The following is a 22,841-nucleotide window of genomic DNA, read 5'->3' as shown; positions in this document are numbered from 1 at the left end:
GATATGATCTTTCATATAATGACATTACTTTTGTGTAATGTTTGCTAGTCCAGTTGTGTAGGTGGGTTCTTGATTTTGATTCTCTTTTGAATTACCATTGTATTCTGTATTACATTTTTGTTATTCAAATAACTGTTGTGTTCTGTGAACACTGGGATATACCTTTATTGATGAAGACCCAAAAATATTGTATTAACAGATATTCTGAAATATCTGTACTTCTTTAGATCATTGAAGTTGGATTATGTGAAGTCTTTGAACTGATAAAGGAGACAAGATTTTCTCATCCATCCTTGTGTCTCAGGAGCCTACAAGCCCTACTCAATGTGCTCCAGGGCCAGCAACCAGAAGGCCTGCAGTCAGAGCCTCCTGAAGTCCTAGGTAATATCTCATCTGTTACTGTATTTGTATTAACATATATCTGTTATTGGACAGAAGAAAATCGTTCCTAGCAAGTATTTGTGAGATAGTAACATGCTTGTTCTCAACAGACTGACTTAATTCTGGAGTGTAAACTCCTTATGGTGTATGTAACCAGCATGTAATCTTTTGTAGAACAGGAATGTTGGCATGTAAAGGTACATATATATAAAAAAAAAGTCATATTTTGTTGCTGTGTAATGCAGAGTTTCATTGAAACATAGTAAACCTTACAACCTTACAAACTGTGATTCATTTGTCTTACTGAAGGTATAAAATACTTTGCCTTATTGGAAAGAAGATAGTTCTACAGTGATCCTCTCTTGCTATCTGCTGTTGTAATCTATAGCTTAGATATTTAATGCTGTAATTTATATAAAGCTGCAAAACGAAGTATCAGAATTCTCGCTTTTATTTCCTCTGGCCATTGAAAGTTTTCCCTGAAAATTAGTTTTGCTTTTAATGATATGGAAAATAAAAGTTGAACTCCTGATGACTTTGATTGTATGATTGATTGTCCTTTAAGTTAAAATCCAATTGTCTTTTGTTAATTCATAGTTTTTACTGGTTTATAGAACTGCAAGGAAGGCTAGGCTGTAGCATCTGTTGTTTAAAAATAAAAATAAAATACATCTTAAGACTTTCTATGTGTATTTTCCTATGTTGTGGCTCAACAGTATTCTGTTCCCAAAGATGATGGTAATTTGCTATGGAAAGCTTTTATTTTGTATTGATGCACAGACTATTAAAAAGCTACAAAGAAGGCTTTGTTTTGATTACTGCCTTAGGGATTATTTTATTATACTATCAAAAAAATTGAGGTGGATTTCTGTTCACACCTTGATTGTTAACAAATGTTCAGCTGCTAAACAGTGCTTGAAAAGAGGCATATGATCAAAATAATTTTCAAGCTTTGACTTGAAATCCTTATTTCTGAGAAATGGGATGTGCTTCAACATGGGTAATGATCATAAAGATTAGACAAGGTTGGTCAAGACCTACACATCATCTCAGTGATGAGGTAGACTGAATAGGCAGGTAAAGTAACTCCTCCTGGCCCATTTCTTATTAATGTGTTCCAGTGTAACAGAAGGACTTGGTTTTTCTTGTTCTCCAGCCATTGTGATTATCAAGACTTGATGTTTTCTGGATGAAAAAGAATGAGAAGTTAAGGATGTTGTAGACCTATTTGAGTGGGATGCTTTCTTTTCTGTCTGGAAATAGGGCTAAACTTAATGGCTTAGGACAGATGCAACATGTATTTTGTAAGCTTAATTTCCCATTGACTGGCAAATGGCTTGGTATGATTTTGTGACTTGTCTATGTAATTGCTGTGTTTTATCTGCAGAATCCCTGTTCCAGCTTCTTCTGGAGATAACTGTCCGTAGCACGGGAATGAATGACAGTACAGGACAGTCCTTGACAGCACTTTCCTGCGCTTGCCTCTTCAGTTTGGTAGCTGCATGGGGAGAGACAGGAAGAACGTTGCAAGCAATCTCTGCTATCCTCACCAATAATGGCAGCCATGCTTGTCAGACTATTCAGGTCTTGCACTAAAACTTCTCTGTATCTGGGAATCTATGTAAATGATGTGTACATGAGTTCTGAGAAGATCTATTGTGTAAATTCAGTTAACTTTTTCCCCTCACTATTTTTGAGATAAGAGTAGGTATTTCTTTGTCTCTCTTGAGTTGGAGATAGAACAGAAAATGCAACATTTAAAAAAACAGTAATGTTTTTTACTCACTCATGATTTCTTTTACTGTTTAGGTGCCAACCATTTTAAACTCTCTTCAGCGGAGTGTACAGGCAGTTCTCGTGGGCAAAATCCAAATCCAGGACTGGTTCAGTAATGGGATAAAGAAGGCAGCCTTGATGCACAAATGGCCATTGAAAGAAATATCTGTAGATGAAGATGACCAGTGCCTACTTCAGAGTGATGGTTTTTTCCTCTATCTCTTATGTAAAGATGGACTTTACAAAATCGGCTCTGGATATAGCGGGACAGTGAGGGTAATGCGATTTCTTCTTGTCTGATGAAGATAGTTAATATTTTAACTTAACTTTTATGATGTCCCGTTTCCATTTTGTAGTGTACTAATGATCAGTTCTTTTACAGTTTGTCTAAATTTTTCGGATGATTATGAGAATTTTACAGCATTTTCTTACAATTTTCACTTCTCAATACAGTTGAAGATATTGTTATTTAGATGGTAAATGATTATGTGTAAAATTGTCACTCTGGTATTTGTTAAAAGATCGGAGTTTTTTGCTTTTCAGGGCCACATATACAATTCTACATCCCGCATCAAAAGCAGAAAGGAAAAAAAGTCCTGGTTAGGCTATGCTCAGGTAGGTGAATAATTAAAACACAAAACGTGTGCCCCACCCCCCATCCCTCATGAGTAATTGAAGTGGACTTTGGCTTAGAGTAAGCTTACATGGATATTGTATTGTTCCTTTGGCTTTAGTTATAAAAATCAGTTTTTTGGTACTGACTTTTAACTTGTGGAAGGCAAGGGACATCTGATTGTATTGGCATATAGAAAGGAATAATGAAAAGTGTCATTGATTTGTGTTGTCACTGTAAAGACTTTCTGAAAATATGATGGTTCAACACATAAGTTTATGAATTGTACAGTCAATTGATGTGTGCTTCTTAAATAATGAAGTTGGTGGATGTAAAAATGTGCTGTTGCAACAAAGTAGTGTAAAAAAATACTTCAAATATCTATTTATGAAAATAAATTGATTTTAAAACATTTGCAGTAAAATAAGGAAATGCTATTTTGGTTGCGGAGGATTGAGGGTGTGTAAACCATAAGTAGAAATAATTGTTCACGTTAGCACTGCAGAGTTAACTATATTTGGATGTTTGGGTTTTTTAGAGTTAGTCAATTTCTGGAATATCAACCACCTTTTCTTATACCTTTGTTATTCATTATAAAAATAGTGGGTTTTTTAGAATCCTGTTATTACCTCTGAGTGCTCTTTCTCTCAAAAAAAAAAAAAATTACAGAGAACAATGAATTTGATTCATTTTTTCTAACTACTGAGCGATTTTTATTGTATATTTACGATTAACTGAGTGATCTCATTGTCCCAGTGTGAAATTAAGTGTACTCCTTACCGTGTTTTTGAAGTGAAATTTTTCATTACTATCCTGGTTTTGGCTGGGATAGAGTTAATTTTCTTCACAGTAGTTGGTATAGTACTGTGTTTTGGATTTAGGATGAGAATAATGTTGCTAATACAGGGATGTTGTAGTTACTGCTGAGCAGCACTTACACAAAGTCAAGGCCTTTTCTGCTTCTCAGGCCACCCCACCAGCGAGTGGGCTGGGGGTGCACAAGAAACTGGGAGGGACAGTTGACCCCAACCAACCAAAGGGATATTCCATACCATATGATGTCATGCTCAGCATATAAATCTGGGGGAAAAAGAAGTAAGGGGGGGATGTTCGGAGTTATGGTGTTTTGTCTTACCAAGCGAAGCAGCTGTGTGGTGCTTAGTTGCCGCCTGGATTAAACCACAATTATAAATACGTATTCTATTATTACAGTTTTATATTTTTTATATATATATATATTATATATATATATATGTGTGAAATCCGGTTTTGTTTAGTATTAAAAGAGATAGATCACCAAAAGGTATACTGGTGCAATACAAATGCGTGTGGATGCATTCATTCAGAGGCCTGTTTTATCAGTTTGGAAAGGAATAGGATCCATACAGTTTCACTATATAGAGTTACACATTTGGACATTCTGTACATAGCTATAAATATATTTGATGTTCTTCTTCGAGTGCTTGTACAGGTGTATGCCCTCATACAATGACTGTACCGAAAAGCACTGCTAGTCAGAAAAATGCCACTCTGGGGCTATTTTTATAGGAAGATATGTAGTTGCACTTATTGCTAAGTATGTGTCCGTAAAAGAGGTAAGACGTGCCCCCAGTCTCATTTCCCTTCAGGTGCTTGTTTAAGTCAGCTCACATTGAGGTGATTTTTCTTACTTCATCATGTAAGTTATTTTAGACTGAAGCTTTTCTATCTACTTTAATGCTCTTTACTCATTTTTCCTAGTTTGTGTGGGTTAGTTTTTCCTGATTTCACAGAGATTTATTTATCCAGGAAAATTCAAGTAGTGTAGAAGGAAAAGGGTGGGTTGGATTTCTCTGTTGTTGTTAGATGATTGTAATTAAGGTCCCTGACTCTTTGACAAATGGGGAGATTCTGAAGTTAAGCCTTAGTGACCTCCCTGTGAAATGCATCCATTCTTAGATGTGTAGAATTGCCACCTGAGGCCAATCATGCTTCAAGCAAGTGCAAGCCATTGTCATATATCCTACTATGACACTGCTGTTGTCAGAATCATTACTTAGTCATTATTCATATTGGCCTCTGCAACCCTCCTGTAGGTGAATGGTGCTTTGCTTGGCCTCGGTCACCTTGAATGAGTATGTTCATAAGTGTCCTTAAGTAATCTTTTTCCTTTCCTGTAGCTGCTCTTACAGCAGAAGTGCTTTCTAAGTGTAAATTCCCCAACTGTGTTTCTACCCTCTCCCTCAAAATCTTTGAAGGGTTCATAGGCATTGTAGGATTGAAAAAGATAAGAGAGCAAAGTTGCCATATTGCCTCTCTTACAGATCTGTGCACGTTATGCAAATGTGGGGGCTTATGCAACCTATCTAGTTTAAGCTAAAACAAAACTTATTTGTTTCAATAAGTTTCAATCAAACCTCAAATGTGAGTTTCAGGTAGGCAAATCTTTTTACGGGTGACTGAATCAAATCTTTAAAAAATACATACATGTGAACAGAGAAAAGATACTATTTTGGCCTACCAAAGGAGACTTCTTGATGTGGGCTGCTGACCAGAGTAGGTAATTTTGGGGATATGAAGGTATTCTGCCCGTGGAGAAACAGAAAGAGGAAATAATTAGTCCTGAGTATCTCCCTTCCCCTAGGTCTGATTAGGAGTTAGGAGGTGAGCAGTATAAGAACTCATTGTATGTAACCTTGTGTCATGGCTGCTGTTACCAAAATCACCATATACTTTTCAGGAATTTCTTTGAAGAACTCAGAAAGAATAAATACATGGAATCTTGTTAGTGTGGGAGTCAATATATTAATATTCATTAATAATCACTGTTCTATGTAGGGCAATATATGTATCTTCTTCCTGGAATTCCAGTGAATTTCTTGTTGATTTGGAAAATGGGGACAGGAACATTGTTTTTTTTACTGTGGCTGTGGCTTTTAACTGTAATTATATACACCTATGAAGAACAGAATTACTACGCGTGGCTTCAGAAGCTGTATGCAAGCTTCAGCATGCTGATCTGCAGCATATAGAAAGTGGGGAGGAAGGGGGTAAAATTTCTGGTTTTTATTGCAGAATTTGATTAGTGGAAAAAACTTGATTATCAAAATGAAGCCAATTTGATGTAAAAGATTTCCAAAATTTTTAAACAATGCCTAAAATAATTATTGCATTTTTTCACTTTTGACAATATCCTTTGATGTATTTAAGAATATTTTCATACCAATATGTATATTCTTACTTTTACCAGGGTTATTTATTATATAGAGATGCGAATAATCACAGTATGACAGCCGTAAGAATAAACCCTGAAACTTTGGAACAAGACGGTACAGTTGCTTTGCCAGGTATGAACATCCAGATACGAGAAGATGGTTATAGTTTACTGTTTGCATGCTATGTATTTTGAGGTAAGCAGAAGAGAAATTGAGATGGATTTTGAGATCACAAAGAGACTGCCTTTTATGACTTTGGTTTGCTGCATTAGACCAGCTGCAATATGTCATTCAGAGGTCTTGCATCTTACTCCAACTACTAGAAGAATATTGAAACATTTTAGAATTCATGGTCATCTTAATTTAAAGACTCCAAGAGCTTAACTCCCTTCTTAAAGAATTTTTCTTTCTTTCTTGTTTGAACTTTGAGCATTTGGCTCAGATACGACTTCATTTCCAGTATCTCTTACATGTAGGTAGTTACAAACTATGACCAAAATAATTTGGTTTTTAATATAGGTAGAAATGTATCCAAAAAACAAAGGATGCTAACGAACACTGATGGACCATGTTTCTGATGTTGGTGGTGTGTTTTTGTTTATTTGTTTGGTTTGGGGGGGGGTTTTGTAGTTTTGCTTTTGTTCGGGTATTCTGTTTGGGTTTGGTTTTTTTTTTTTTCCTTTTTTTCAGAGGAGTCTCATAATTTGGGTGTCAGTTTAGAAAAGGAGGATGTTCCTGGAACGTGCTTTAATGACCTCCTGGTGAAACACATCTGTTCTTAGCCACTCACATAAACAGTAGAAGGGCACAAGAATATCTTTTGAACAATGACAGGCTTATTCTGTAGATCAGAAGAAAGATTTTGTGTTGCATCCTGACATAAATAAGAAGGCACTGACTGAAACCTCAGAAAAATTTTCTAGGCTTTTTGTATTTCAAAAACAAACTAATTTTTGAAACAAGCTATGAATGTAGAATCTAGTCTATGCAACTTTCTGCAAGTCCTTAAAATGTGGATGTCTGTTTAAGCTGCTTGGTCTTTGTGGGGGCTGTATGAAAAATTTGAGTGAGGTCACATTCAAGGACTTGACAAATTGCCTTGCAGGATAGTTTTTCTACTTTCTTCACCTCAAGACAGCTTCTTCAACCAGTAGGGTCCCCTGAGGTCCTTAATCATGTTACCATTGGTAAACAAATCAGTGTTCTTTATGCAAGTCTTGAGAGACGCTTGAGCACATTTGAAGTCTACACCTCTGAGCCGTTAGCTTTCTTTTGCAAATCTCGGTGACAGGTGTCATTCTGTAAGACAGCCTTGTGTTTATACTATAAAAAGGCACAAATTAAACAAGAGTCTGCCTTCTAAACAAAAATGTATTAATCTTTCAGTGCAAAAGCAGGTCTTATAACTGTGGGAATACCCATTCAGAAATCCCTCAAACTGTTTCACACAATTGCATTTCGTATGGTTTGTGATGTTGTCAAAGTGGATGCTAGATGTTCTTCGTAACTACTACCCTTTGTATTTCAGCCCTTGAACTTTGCTGTTTTACTTTCTGCACTTTTACCCATTTATCCCATTGTGAGCAGATATGGCCTTGTTCTTTGGCTACAACAATTTCAAAGGGGCCTACTTCTGGTTATTTCCGTTTCCCATTAGAAGGAAAGAAATGAAGGGCGGGGGGGAGGGTATGTGACCTATCCTGAGGAAACCTGAGTAGGTACATAACTCTAAATAGTAGTGGCTGCCCCACTGTAATCTTAATAATGACTTGCAGCATGTTGCAGTTCTGAAAAACCACACCGGATAGAACTAGAGGGCAGTAACCTTGCTAACAGCTGAACACTGATATGACTCCAAGTATTTCCTCCTAGTTGGTATGGTATTCAGACATGGCTCTATCTGAAGTTAATATCTTTCAACTGCCTGGGTTGGTGATAATGAATTTAAATAAGGTATTCATATTTATTCATACAGGGATGTGTAGGAGATTAGGAGTTCATTAGGAGATGTGATTAGGAGTTGATCCTAGCTAGAAGTCATGTCACCTTAGAAAACTCAGTGAACTATGGAAAATTATCTTCTCCTTTCTCAGAAAGTAGGTTCCACCAGCCTTTTGAAACCATAAACTTCAATTTCAAAGGGCGGTCTTTCCGCTCTGATAGATGATCTAGCAAATCTGACAATGTGTCTGGAACTACCAGACTGTGTGTCAACATTCTTGTATCTAATGCGTTTGCCAAGCTTCATACACTGTCCTTGAGCTGTGGATCTGTCTTCCCAGTCCAGATATCATAAAGGAATCCCTGACTTCTGTGAGATTTTTCTAGGTGATTGGACCTGAATTTACAGAGGAGGTTTTCATCTTGACTGTTTCTTTAACAGTAACGCTTACTACATACGTTAGAGAAAGAAAGGTTGCTATGTTCAGCTGAAGAAGTTGAAGTTACATGGTATATGGTTTAATTGTTCTTTGAAATTACACATCAATATCTTGGAGCTCAGGACTATTTACTTAGTCTGAAAAGTACTGCTAACTGAGGGTAGCCTAGACAAGCTCAAGAGTACTTATTAGCAGGCACAGGATGAACTATATAAATACAGAAGGTGATGCTTGACAGTCGTCTCTTGAAGCCTCTAAGGAGGCTATGATTAACAGATGTCTGTAGTTATGTCCTTTAAGTAAAACATAAGCCCTTTCTGTTACAGTAATCTCCTGACAGAAACCTTGGATATCTTCATCCCCAGAGTAATTTCCAAAGTCAGATTGAATAAGACTACAACTGATCAGAAGAGCTCCTTGCTAGCTGAGACACTATACTAACCTACTTTTTGCAGATACTTCATTTGCCTTCCATTTTCTACTCTCTCCATTAATTTGATATTTAATGCTGGTCCTGGATGTCATCTAATCAAGTGCTTATTTTTAAGAAGTCTTCTGAAGAACATGTTGTTTTTTTTTTTTTTTTTTTAAAAAAAAGCATCCCTGTTCCAGATTTCCTCTATGAACACACCTACCAAACATATAAACAACCCCCAAAAATGTTTACTGGGAGGCACGCCTCTTGTTGAAGTGGCTCAAGAAATAGGCTAGACAGTGTAATATGGACCCGCTGGTGGTCAGAATATCCTGTTTCCTTGACTGTTAGGCTTATGTGAGCATGTAATTTTAAGCCATTCGAGGGATTTTAATACTTACTAGCTTCCTATAAACTTTCAGAAATGTCTTTTGGATTATTTTTGGAACTTCTCTTCAAGTTATTGACAACTCTTTTGTTTTATCACTAGTATCACTTTGCAGCATAGAGAATTAGTAACATGAACTGACTTTGGCCATTAAATCCAAGATTATTCTTGAGAGCAATATTTCAAACTTCAGTGTCTCTGCTGTTCTCTATCCTGCTTGCTGCTTACCCTCTTTGTGATTTGTACCTGTGTGTGCTCTAAGGGGGAGGTTGTCAGCTTTAGGTCTGTTACTTCAGGATGTGAGAATTAGAGAAGGCCACCTAATGCATATTCTGTTCCTGGTAAGATGCTGTATATTGGACTGGGCACTATAGCAGGAAAAAGTAAACAAGTTTATGGGTTTGTGAGTACTGTGGGTTTTTTTCAGCTGTAGTATTTTTAATAAAACAATCCAGCTAGCTAGCAAAAAGTAGCAAACTGGCTGGTTATGCCAGAAGGATATTATGTGTGCTTCATTTAGCATTACATTTGTTAGATAAAATGACTGATACTGGATCTTTGGTCAGGTTATGAAGCAGATATTTAGGGTGTAAAGTAGCTGTCTTGTGGTATTTTTTGGAAGCGGTCTCTTTCCTGTGTAATCAATGAAACAAGCACCTTACAAGCCATATAATATCAATCTCTTTGTTAGTAGCTCCATCAGCAGAGCAGGAAGGGAAAAAGAGATGGCATAGGGACATACTTTTAAACTTGTAGAGAAAGTGGTCTTTTTCTTTTTTCCCCTAATATGGGCAGAGTTCTTTCCCTACCTTTTTTTCTTGGAAATAGCAGACCTATTTTCAATAAATGTGTGATGCATTCAAGTATATGCTTATAGTTTTCAAAAACCCCTAGATTTTCAGTTAATAGTTTGGCAAAATTCATAAACAATGGGAAAATGAGATTAATAATGAAAAGTTTGATTCCATTTCATTTATTTCTATAGGTTTTATATGCTGGACTGAGGAAACTTTTCTTTAAAGATAATGGCCCTTATTTAAAAAAAAAAAAAAGTCTTTGATGAAGGAGAAAGACTAACACTCCAAGAAAATTAGAATTTAGTTGTGTTATAATAGTTTAGAATACCCCTTACAGGTGAATACTAAATGCTTTTGCAGTTAAATATTGGGGTAACCCCTTATATTTTATACAATGGAAAGTGCTTTAATAACTCTTAAAGGGACAAAGGAGTATTATATGCTTTTGGTGAGAGAGGAGATCCTAGCGTAAAATAACATGTTATCAGAACAGTATGGTCTCTCTTTGGAGAAACTAGAACTCTCATAGTCTGGTTGTAGTGAGAATTAATTAGACAGAAACAGAGAACAGTGTGTGTATGTATGTTAATATAAAATGATGCAGTACACTTCATCTTTCTCTTACAGATTGTCATACTGAAGGTCAGAATATCCTTTTCACTGATGGAGAATATATTAATCAAATAGCAGCATCTAGAGATGTAAGTGTTACATATGATGGGTAAACTATTTTTCTCTCAACTGAATTGTTTTATTTTACAAAACTTATAGCTTCCTTTTGCTGAGTGTTTGGCTTTTTCTTCACTAACACAACTAAGGAAGAAATCCATGTAACTAGAGATAATGAGAAACTGCCATATTTGTGCATAAAGGAGCAGTAATTTGGTATTTATCCACACAATTTTGATTTGTGATGGATTTTTCAGATAAGTTTTAAGAAAAACTTTGTTGCTCTTTATGAGGAAAAAAATCTTATACATGGAATAACGGCTTTTTAACATGTTATTCTACAGGGTCTCTGTGGGATAAGCTTCTTAGAGCTTAATTATAATTTTTTTTCTAATTTAATTTCCTGTAATTGCTTTGGTACTTGTTGGGGAATTTCAGCCAGATCTAATAGAAGTATGAAAGATACTACCTTCCAGTAGATTTTTATATGAAAATTGCCTATTGGCCACAGCAGTGGAAACCCAAATAAGTGCTCCTACTAGGGACAAAACAGTTCTAGCTGTTCTGCGTTTTGTTTGGCAAACAGTTATTCCATTCTTAGTTCTGGACTCGTCACTGTTTTTGGACAGTAAGAAAGCAGTAAAACAGGGACGGGGCAGGGGTGGGGTGAGACAGGGTTGGCAAGAGATGCCAGACGTGGCAGGATTAATCCTTTTTCCTGCTAACAGAACAACTTGTTGTTGTTGTTGTTGTTGTTTTTTGACATGGCCAGATGAAGATATTTCATCTGGACTTGTAAACAGAAACCTGTTTTAGCTACTCTTTAAAGCAGTCGTTCTTAAACTGCATGCAGAATTTTGGGTTCTGAATCAGGAGAAGTTGAGGGCTTAAAGGATAGATGTAAGTAGTTATAAAAACAAGATTTCAACAGTGAGATTCAGAGTTAATTATTTCTATAGCAATTCACTATTTTCATAGTGCTCATAGTGTTTTCATAGAGTTCAGTATATGTTTAAGGTTTGTTAGGTGCTTATCTTCAGCTCATCCTGTTTTGCACTTTCTTCTTTTCTCCTCTATAATGCATGATACTTTATCAATGTGTCCTGATAATTTACTCTGAAATAATATTACATTGATGCATTTAGGCCATGAAAAGTAAATTAATGCATTTATTGTACAGTATAAAGTAGATCTTTTTATTTATTGCAGGATGGCTTTGTAGTGCGAATATTTGCAACAAGTACTGAGCCAGTACTGCAACAAGAACTGCAGCTTAAGCTTGCAAGAAAATGCTTACATGCCTGTGGCATCTCGTTGTTTGATCTGGAGAAAGACTTGCACATTATCAGTAAGTCCTCTTCTTTGAAGGTTAATAACAAACCTAGTAATTCAAATAATAAAACTGAAACTTTGCCCTTCCCTTTGTTTGCTTTTATTATGTGCAGGAAGGTATAGCTCCATTATAAACATGTGGAGAAGTACACGGGTTTTGAAACTGCTTAAGTGTTATTTGACTCATAGTAATCCATACTCTCATTTTGAACCTCCTTTCTGTCTATAGCGCTGTCCATGGTTTTCCAGTATTTTCCTATAGTTGTTTAATGAATATATAATTGTTTGAAGCTTGGACTTCATAATTAGTGCTTGTATAACATGTAGTTAAGCTATAGAACTCCTTGCTGTGGGTCAAAGCTAATAAACGTTAATAGGACTGCTGGCTGGATTAATGGAAAAGAAATGCATTGAAAGATAGTAAATATGTGAAAATCACCTTTGCATCAGAATTCGAGATGCAAAATTTTTGGTGTCTATGAAGGTATGTTGGAGAAATATCACTTGGCCTTTGCTTTGGGTTTTTTTGCTCTGTTAGGTGTCTGCTTTTGGCACTATCAGAACAAAAGCATATTTGGCTACATGGGCCTTTTGCCTGACCAGGTGCAGTTGCTCTTACGGTAGTGCTTTTTTCTTTTTTGAACTACCCTGTCAGGTCTGTCTTACCTTCTTGTGGCAGCAGAACTTCGTTTCGCGTATCACTTTCTTAGAACCTTTGTCGTGACAAACTCCCTGGTAGAGTTAAGTCCATAAACTGGTCTGTGAAACTGCCTGGTTAAACTGTCCAGTTAACGCAATCTTACTCGCCCAGGTACAGGATTTGACGAGGAATCAGCTGTCCTTGGTGCTGGAAGAGAGTTTGCACTAATGAAAACTGCTAGTGGAAAGGTACTGAAAAGGTTCTATAGTTAATAGGAAATTGCATCAATGTATTTCTACATGTTTTTTAATTTAATCATTATTTTCCACAATTTCTTTTTGCCTTTTTAGTATGGTAGAATGAATTTATATGACTATATTTAAATACATTTTCAGATCCCACTTGAAAGGGAAAAAGGCAAATGCTTATTTGAAAGCATGAACAGACAGTGTTGGAACCATTGACAAATCTGTGGCTTGAATTTCTAGGAATTTCTACAGTCATTCTTACTTAGAGGCAGTGTGGGGCTTTGTTTTAGATTTGGGGCACAAAATTACCTTTTGTCTACAAATGATGTATTAGCACATTTTCAAAATTTTTTACCTCATAACTTTCCATAAGCAGTCTGACCACAGTCATTTACTTAAATCCCAGCCTGATTTTTCTGATCCTTCAGAGAATTATTGACCTTCCCTATGCAAAGTTTTCAATTGATTTCTTTAAACCTATTCTTAATGACTTGATATGTGGTTCTGCTTAGTGGAGACTGTTTTTCAGAGGCATTTGCATATTCATTGAAATTTAGAAATAAGTTTGCTTACTGTCACTATGACTTCTTACATTATTTACCGTGTTTCTATTTTGGTTTGAGAAATTAATGTTATTTTACTTGTACAAGCATAGTTCTTTGTTTTCCTGTGTTCAGAATTGTATTGCTTTATTGTAATGAAGGCCTTACTCCTGCTGCTATCTAAACAATGAGACTGGGTTTTTTCCTAGTAAAATTTAATAGTAGGAAACAGAATTTGATCAAGCAGAACTCTTCAGACATTAGAGGAGACAGATAAATTTGGTCTTCAGACTAACAAACGCCTCTTCAATATAAAATTAACAAATTTCTTAGTTTTGATCTCAGAAGTTGTGTGTTTAGGTATGAAATACACTTCATAAGACAATGAATGATGGCTTTAGGTGCCCACATAGGTTAACACACCCATTTTATAGTACTGTTGAGTAGCATGGTTCTAGAGGAAACTTTCTAGTCCCTATCTGTAGTTTTGTGTTTGTTCACGTAAAATATTTTATTCTATGTTACTGTTTATGTACTCAGTGGCCACTGTGCATTTACTGAAAATAAGTTTTAAAAATGTGTTTTAAGCATATAAAATTTGTAGTAATTTGGTATTTTTAATTATTTTTATTGTTATAATACCATCTTGTTTTACACAGACCAGAGATTTCTCTCAAATGTTTTAAATGCTTAGTTTCCTCTGAGTAGTTTCTTCCGAACAGTTCTTTCTTGTGTATTCAACTCATCTAGCCAAACAGTTATATGAGAAAATTAACTCTGTCCACAGTAGAAAGCACATTTGAAAACAAGCAGAATCTAATCAGAATGTTTCCCCTATTAAGTCAAAATTCATGGGTTTAGGATGGAGATATTGAAATGGTGTAAAAAATATCAGGAAAAGTTCTATATGGTTTGAAATGACAGGCTTTAAAAACAGTGCAACTTTAAAAATGATGCAAGTTTGAAGTGCAGTGGCATAACTGAAAACGATAAACTGTTTTCTCCTAGATTTATTATACTGGCAAATATCAGAGCCTTGGAATCAAACAAGGTGGTCCTTCAGCAGGAAAATGGGTTGAACTCCCAATCACAAAATCTCCAAAGATTATTCAGTTCTCTGTTGGACATGATGGCTCACATGCCTTACTTGTTGCTGAGGATGGAAGCATATTCTTCACAGGTTCTGCTAGTAAAGGAGAGGATGGCGAATCAAGTACGTATTATGCTTGCTTGACCTATGCTTGATAAAAGCCTATTAACCGCCTTTTAATTTGAAGAGTTTTAACATTTTCCAAGAGCATGTAAGCATGCGTTGGGTTTGAGTTTTATGCCAGCCACAGGTCCTGACAACCAATGCCACCACGTCTCCCAGCTAGAGATGTTGATCTCAGCTTTACCATGGTTTGGATTATGTGGTGGGAGTGCTATTTTAGAGTTGTCCTGAGAAAAGGCAGTCATAAGTTTGGTCAAGAGGCCATGCTGTCTACCTGGGACTTAGTCTGAAAAACTGAGGAGCCAAATTTTTGCATCTTAACTGTTGTGGTAGAGAACTTTGGAAATGGGTGTTTTGCCAGCTAATGCCTCTCCATAATGGAGAGGTACATTGATTAGAAATTGTAGAAGCACAGTCTTCTGTGCTTGATCAAGCGGAACTCTTCAGGCATTAGAGAAGACAGATTAATTTGATCTTCAGACCAGCAAATGCCTCTTCAGTGTAAAATTAACAGATTTCCTAGTTTTGATCTCTAAAGTTGTGTGTTTAGGTTGAAATACACTTTATAAGACAATGAAAGATGGCTTTAGGTGCCCTAAAGCTGTGATCTGCTGTGATACTAAATTAAATACTTCACTTTAGGAAACAGGCTGTTCTGTTATGTTGTGTTAGATTAATTAAAAAAAAAAAAAAAAGTAAAGAATGTTTCGAAAAATACCTAGCTCCTGAGGATCTTAAAACAAAGCTGGTATTTTTGAGTTGCCAGCCTCATGATGTGTACATTTTAATAGGATAATGTAATGTATTTTTCACAGATAGCATTTTCATATAGTGTTGAAGCCTAATTCAAATTAATCTCTCAATAATGTTCTGTTTTAATAGTGTAGTTTGATGTTACCATTAGAATTAATATATTTTTCACAAAGCGGGTTTGTGGAAAAGTTTGGTCTGCTAGCCATAGAATTTAAACACAGATTTAATAAGACTGAAATTTTTGTGCCTCGCTGCAGTCGGTTAGAAATATGATAAATAACACTCAAATATTGGTATAAAGTTCAAGTCTTTAGGTAGTAGTAGATGGTTAGAATTTAAAAATGGATTTAAAATAGAATTTTAAAATAGATTTAAAATCTTGATAAACAAAAAATCTTGATAAACAGCAGTGGTAGAGTCCAGCTTTGTCTCAATCAACTCTGTACGAGTTTTACCTTTGAAGAAAGTTAACAAAAACTGAGTGGGCTGCATACATGAGGTATGGCACAACTCATACAGAAACAAAGCTTATTTAACTTATTGTTGCTGTGAGAGATTAGCTACACTGACAGTATTCCACAAGAATGTGTGGGTTTTCCCATGTAATATAACTAAAATATAGGCAAGAACGTATTTTAAGGTTTGATAATGCATATGGAGTGAATTCTTGAATGTATTCAGGGGAGAGGAAGTTAATAGTAGTACTCCTGTGTAAAAGTCTTTGGATAACAAACTTGGTATGTGCTATAGTAACTCTAGAGTCTTCTTAAATGCAAATCTACTGAAAACTGTGTGGGACAAAATCATACTACTTTCTCCAGTAAATGTAAATTTAAGAGATTCGAACAAAAATATTTCAGGAAGCACATTTAAAAGCACAAATTTCGAGATTTCTTTGCACAGATATTGGGAAGTTATCCAAAATACAATTAAACTGATTCTTTTTGTTGCATATTTAATTAATCTACAGTTTCAGGTGAAACAGAAGTTTGGCACTTGAAGTAAATTGCTGTCACTGCTTTTGTTTAAACTAGCAAAATTTACATGAGAAGATTTAGTGCTTACTAGACCTTCTCACTGAAGAATCTGCTCAAGGACCTGATCAAGGTCTTTCGAGTTCTTTTAAAAGTTCTTTTAAAAGTTTGTAGAGAGTTGGTGATTGTCAGCAAGTGAAAGCAGCTGGCAGTTCTCTGACTTGGGAAAAAATTCACAGGCAGTAATGGTAGCTGTTAGTTGTTTTATCCAGTCTTTACCTATGTTGTTACTGTTTCGTTTGAGGCTGGGTTACAAACAATGATTTTGGGGTAGGCTTTTTTTTAGTACTTTTCCTTCCCTTTTTCCTCTTGTGGGAATCTATTGTGACTCAAAGGTTTTCTAAACATGGTTTTAATAAATAATTTAATATTTTCCTTTTGAAAAAATGAACTTGTGTAACATTTCTCTGTGAACTTATTGTGCGTATATTGTCATATATATTCTTCTCAGACGGCAATGAAGACTTTTTTTACTATGCGCTGCTTTGTAAAGTTCATAAAGTTAGTTCAGTGTATATGTATAAAAGAAAAACTTGAAGAATCGTTCCTGAAAGATACGTATCTAATCATGACTTTGCTTGCCATTGAATTTTTTGAGAGAAACAGGTGTAATCCAATAAAAATTTGACCAGGAGATCATACAGATGGATTTTTTTTCTTCGGTAGCAGTCTGAAAACTAACCCCTAATTATAAAACAGATGTTTTTGTGCCTCTGAAGGTTTTTTGGTAGAATGACTTGCAATTTATTTATTTATTTAAAGCTAAAAGCAGACGACAGTCAAAACCATATAAGCCTAAAAAAATTATTAAAATGGAAGGAAAGATTGTCATATCTACAGCGTGCAATAATGGAAGCAGTTCTGTAATTTCAAAAGATGGAGAACTCTACATGTTTGGAAAAGATGCCATTTACTCTGATAGTACAAGTAAGTTAATATTTGTCTTTTAAGTCATTTCTCAACTAGATTAGTTGAAATTAGTCTGGAAGTTTTTAGCCTGTTGAAATGATATTTGTGTGTTTCTTACTCTCCTAATAGATTTCTGAATTTCTGCTGATACAGCCAAATATTGACAGAAGGATAGAAAGAGAAGACAGTTTCCTTAAGTTCTGTAAAAATACACAGCAGCACTGGTGACAAATACCCAAATGAATGCTTCCACTAAGGAGAAAAAAAAAAAATCATTTGTTATATTAATCTGACACTAGAAGGCCACACAGGGAAAAGTCACAGAAATGAGACATGTTTTGTTACAAAGGCTGCAGGAAACCAGGCCTTATATGTTTCTCTGCTCACAATACAGCCTGTTTTGAATTTGCAGGTGATCCAGTACATCTCAATTTAAATAAAATATGACAGAAATAAACTCCAATGGCATTATGACTCCTTTGGAGTTGTTTTTCAGAACAAGTGATTTGCAGCAGGGTTTGGTTTGGTTTTGGCTTTCCTTTCTTTGCAGGACAAATGGCCTAGGCCTAATTCTCCTTTCACTTCTTATTCTAGCACTTGGTTTTTATATTTGTTGTTTTTCTCTCTTGCTGTTAATTTGAAAATTGTCAGTATCCACTAGCAATTTTATTATAACGCTGAAGTTTGTTTCTCAGGTAAAAAGTGCAATTTACCACTCAATTGTTTTATGTCTTATAGGTTTAGTAACAGATTTGAAAGGCCATTTTGTGACTCAAGTAGCCATGGGCAAAGCTCACACCTGTGTGTTAATGAAGAATGGAGAAGTTTGGACATTTGGCGTAAATAATAAAGGACAGTGTGGACGAGACACGGGCTCCATGAGCCAGGGAGGGAAAGGTAAGGGACCTAGATTTTTCCTTTTGTTTTGTGTGCTGGAAAATATCACAAGTGAAAACATAGCTAAGCATTTTATTATAAAATACAATTCCAATACTAAAGCATAAGTACTTGCAACGTGCTTAAAAAAAAAAAAACGGGTATGGATACTTTCACTTCAACTGTCACGTATTTAGTGTTCTGCACATACTTATAAACTTGGTTATGTTTAAAAAAAAAAAAATCTCAACTACTTTTCTTTTGTCAGTGAAAAAACGTTTCTTTATAACAAATGAATAAAACCAAACTTCGTGACCCCTTGTCTTACTATGTGCTGCTGTTCTAGTAAGAAAAATTTTTCTACCTTTCCTTGTTTGCATTCAGTCTTGAGGCTGTTGTTTGCCTAAACAAGGCATGAATGCAAGTCTACAATTTCTTCACACAACTGAACGTTTGTGTTACTCCTAAATATAGGTATGAAAAATCATACTTACTCACCTTTGCCAGATTGGAATATTTTATGTGACAAGTAAATGACCTGTTACTTGTGTACTGAACATAAATGTTTCATTTCCCTTTTAGTTGTGAAAACTAGATATATACCCCAGCCCATGCTCAGAGAGGTTTCAAAAGTGACGTTGTGCTGGCTGAGCATGCAAATCGGGCACACTTAGTCATTCCTTTTAAAATCTGATCTGCGAGTGTTCTTCAGAGCTTCCTCAGTAGCCACTGTTGGCCTCAGAAAACAGCTATTTCTTGTTTCAATATCTTAATTAGGTTTTGGAGTTGAGAACATGGCAACAGCAATGGATGAAGACCTAGAAGAGGAACTGGATGAAAAAGATGAGAAGTCCATGATGTGTCCTCCAGGCATGCATAAATGGAAGCTGGAGCAGTGTATGGTGTGCACTGTTTGTGGAGATTGCACAGGGTACGGAGCTAGCTGTGTTAGTAGTGGGCGTCCTGACAGAGTGCCTGGAGGGTAAGCAAACATGGAAATATACTTGCCATAGTGTGTTGAATGGCTAAAGCACACGTTGAATATAAACTGACTTGATGTGTTCTTAAATTTCAACGTAAGATTACGTTATATCTGAAAAGAGTCTGTGCTTTTAAAATCAGAAGTAGCTTTAAAATTTTTGTAAATAGCTTGTGGTGATTGCAGGTGATTTAGTTTTAAATGTATTGTTTTATATTTCTTTAGCATATAGTTCTTTACTAGAAGCTGTTGAATTTGAGCACTAATGTAATCTGTCTCTTGACAGAGCTGCTGGCTTTGGGATAACGTTTCTTTGTCCCATGATGAAGGGTTTTTATCTTGCTGTTCCAGTTGCTTTTATATTACTTCAGGGTTGAGCTGCATAACGGGCCACTGCTTTACATATTGCCGTTACTATTTCTCCCGCATTGCATGTGCTCGTTGTTTCCTTGTTCATGTTTTCATGTGGTGTATGTTTAATGAAATGAAGAAAAGTTAATGCTGAGAAGTCAGTTCAGATATGTGTGGTCAGTGTACACTTCCTGGTGCCATGCAACAGCAGCTAGGATTTAAACTAGCTATACTTTCTGTTTATCTCAGGAAAAATTACATGTCCACAGACAGAACAAACTAATAATGTATGTTTTAATTACCAAGTCATCAGTAATGTGTGAAAATAAAAGATAGTGACAAAGAAACTCTGTTTGCTGCAGAATCTGTGGCTGTGGCTCAGGTGAGTCAGGCTGTGCTGTATGTGGCTGCTGCAAGGCGTGTGCTAGAGAACTGGATGGCCAGGAAGCAAGGCAAAGAGGAATCCTTGATGCTGTAAAAGAGATGATACCTTTAGATCTCTTGCTGGGTAAGTGATGTGAAATTAGCAAGATGGCTTTTCATTTGCTTTCTTACTGCACCTTTTGTTTTTTTCCTCAGTACGTCTGTTTATGGTCTTTAATAAACTCAATCCTGCTGCTGACTTTTGAAACTTAAATTGGAATAACAGGTTACTTTAGAAATAAGTTTGTTCTTTTCAGTTAATATTTCAGTTAGTATTTTCATTCTTCTGTATGATAAAACTTTGTATCTTAAGTAATGCAGTTCTTTCTTTCCAATCAAGTTACTGAACTTTTAGACTTACAGGGCAGTTTTAGTATAATATTGTTAAAATGGATAAAATGTTGCTTATCAGGCACGTTTATTTATTGGTGATGTAGCCAAGTGGGATCATTCTGGTAAGTGAAATATTTTAAACTTGCCCTTACTGTAGACATGTGTGCCATTTTGACGTGTTCGGTTAGGATACTAATGCTGATACTACAAAGTTGTTCTTGTCTTTTTTGATAGCCTGAAGATTTTTCTGTAATCTTTTTATCGGGGTTTTTTGCAGTCACATAAAAGATGGGGAATATTGTTTCTTGAAAACGTTTTTCTTTTTTCTCTTAGAAATTTTCAGAGAGAAAGAGCTGCCAGGAATGTGAAAATTAGTTTAAAAAAACCCCAAACCACCTCCCACCCCCCACCACACCCCTCCCTCCAGAAACCCACCTTAGGGGAAAAATACCAACTGGTATGATTATTGGAAAATACAGTTTGGGATCTTGCCTTGTAAGATGTATTATCACAGCATTTTTAATACTGTATTCTCTGTACTTAAAACTGGTCAGTTACAGGTTTTTGAATATCGGACTTCCCTTCCTTAGGGTTTTTTTATATTTAGAGGTACATAGAGCCCTTAATCCTGCATGGATGTATGGATGTAGTATCTGGTATACAAAAGGACCATAAAATAATCAGATGCATGACTTAAAATATTTATATATCTCACCAATTTATGGGGGGGGCAGGGAATAGTAATAAGAGAAAATTATATGCTATACTTCGAGTGTGTTTTTTTTTTCCCCAAGCAACAGTTAAATAGAAACTAGAAGTGGTTCTCTTGAAAAGTTAATCCTGAGGACCCCAAATAACTTGCAGCTCTGATAATTCCATACAGATATTTCTAAATGTAATTTGCTTGTATATGGCTATCACAGAAGTAGGTTTATACTGACGGTGAATGTGACAATAGCAGCTCTGCTTCATGGCTCTATTCTCATGCATGACCAGGGAGGAGTTTTTGTGCTAGCTTCTGCTTTGCTAACTCCTCTCGTAGCAGGATAGGCAACAGCTCTTGGTCCTGTGTTGGGCTTGGCATAGTTTGAGGTGAGGGCGTTGAACTGGTTGACTACATTTGTCTGGAGAAAAGTGACAGTGCTTCCAGGTGGAGTTTTTGTTTGATATTGGGGACAAGGTGTATATTTTTTTTAGGTTGTTGCAGTTTTCTGAAAAAAAACATTGGAAAAAGGTAGTATAGTTATAGTAGTTTTATTGTTTCGTTCATTCCAGTCATGTTTTCTGTTTAAAAAAGTGCTTATCAGTTTCTTTCAAATTCCTAGTAAATTAGCTAGTTTGGTAAATAAGTCAGGTTTACATACAGATGTATATGTGCATTAAAGTAATTGTATGCTTCTTAGTAAGCACAGAGCATATAGTGGGTAAAGCATTCTTCAACTAAACAATACCTGATCTATTTAAAACATTTTTAAAATATAAGCAGTTTTATGCTTGTTTTAGTAATAATCCTTTCTGAAACTTTTTGGGGAAAAATTTATATAACCATGACAACACATAATTAAATATAAATATGCCTAGTAGAAAGAAAGTACTAAATACTATTCAGTGATGTTGGAGTTATGGCAGATTCATGAAAACCAGGAAATTCAGAGATCAGGCCTAAAACTCTTCTCCAAATTTACTCCACTCCTTTCTATATTTCTACATATTGTGTCAGAGCCTTGTAAAGAGCAGGTAGTGAGTAGGCTTCAGTTTTCATTTACTTAACTTCTTCTAGGGTTTAGTACCATCATAACAATTTTTAAAGATAGTTTTACATATTTTATTTTCTTAATCTACGTAGCTGTCCCGGTTCCTGGAGTTAATATTGAAGAACATCTCCAGTTACGGCAAGAAGAAAAACGGCAGCGTGTAAATAGGAGACATAGATTGGAAGAAGGAAGAGGTAAGTCACCTTATTGATGAGAGGCTTCAGTAGTTTAAGCAAACAACTTAGTCTGTTTTCTAAGAATGGAAATTAATTAGTTTTGCTCTGGTGAGCCAATACAGTAACCAAACAAAAATCAGAACCTGAATAGCTAGCCCATGTTATTTAGCATGCTTTTGGAAAATTGTGAGAAATCTGTATGTTTAACAAAGTATGCTCATAAGAATCAGAATTTTAATGGCGAAGAGTAGCATTTTATATCTCGTTCGTATAGTTAATTTTCATTTTTTGCTATTTCCTAGTTGAATAATAGCTTTTTAAAATATAGATGCTAAAACATTTTTTTATATGAAAAGTTGAAATGATTGCAAGCCTGTCCAGTACTAGTTACCTATAATATTAATTATTTATTATTACAAATTATTGAATTTCTGTTGTATAAGAGTAAGCAGAATTTCTTGTTTTATAAAATGAACTTTTCTATATCTGAATAGCATGAAAAAATTGACACGGTGACGGAATTAAAAAACAAAACACTGCATCATTTCAAAATTTTCTTGCCTTGTGTATTATCTACCGCGGGAATTATTGTTGATTTTCCACACAAACAATATATACTTTAACAGGTTTTCAGTGCTCCTCTTGTTTTAAAATACCTCAGTGT

General features: G+C 35.5%; 1 protein-coding gene across 20 annotated transcripts in view; it reads left to right on the top strand.

The window, feature by feature from the left end:
• Positions 1-22,841, top strand: part of MYCBP2 (MYC binding protein 2) — a 209,429-nt gene that overhangs the window by 46,303 nt on the left and 140,285 nt on the right. For all 20 annotated transcript variants that reach the window (XM_082304029.1, XM_082304014.1, XM_082304025.1 and 17 more), the window contains exons 4-17: positions 228-381; positions 1,769-1,965; positions 2,191-2,433; positions 2,701-2,772; positions 6,000-6,096; positions 10,573-10,646; positions 11,824-11,962; positions 12,758-12,834; positions 14,385-14,589; positions 17,139-17,303; positions 18,024-18,182; positions 18,939-19,143; positions 19,854-19,999; positions 22,094-22,195. In XM_082304029.1, coding sequence (XP_082160155.1) covers positions 228-381; positions 1,769-1,965; positions 2,191-2,433; positions 2,701-2,772; positions 6,000-6,096; positions 10,573-10,646; positions 11,824-11,962; positions 12,758-12,834; positions 14,385-14,589; positions 17,139-17,303; positions 18,024-18,182; positions 18,939-19,143; positions 19,854-19,999; positions 22,094-22,195 — 2,035 coding nt within the window. The remainder of the gene's footprint in view (positions 1-227; positions 382-1,768; positions 1,966-2,190; positions 2,434-2,700; positions 2,773-5,999; positions 6,097-10,572; positions 10,647-11,823; positions 11,963-12,757; positions 12,835-14,384; positions 14,590-17,138; positions 17,304-18,023; positions 18,183-18,938; positions 19,144-19,853; positions 20,000-22,093; positions 22,196-22,841) is intronic.

Source organism: Platalea leucorodia (assembly GCF_965183815.1).
Source record: "Platalea leucorodia genome assembly, chromosome: 2".
Classification (NCBI taxonomy): Eukaryota; Metazoa; Chordata; class Aves; order Pelecaniformes; family Threskiornithidae; genus Platalea; species Platalea leucorodia.
The sequence above is the reverse complement of the archived record's forward strand: the minus strand, read 5'-3'. Positions and strand labels throughout refer to the sequence as shown.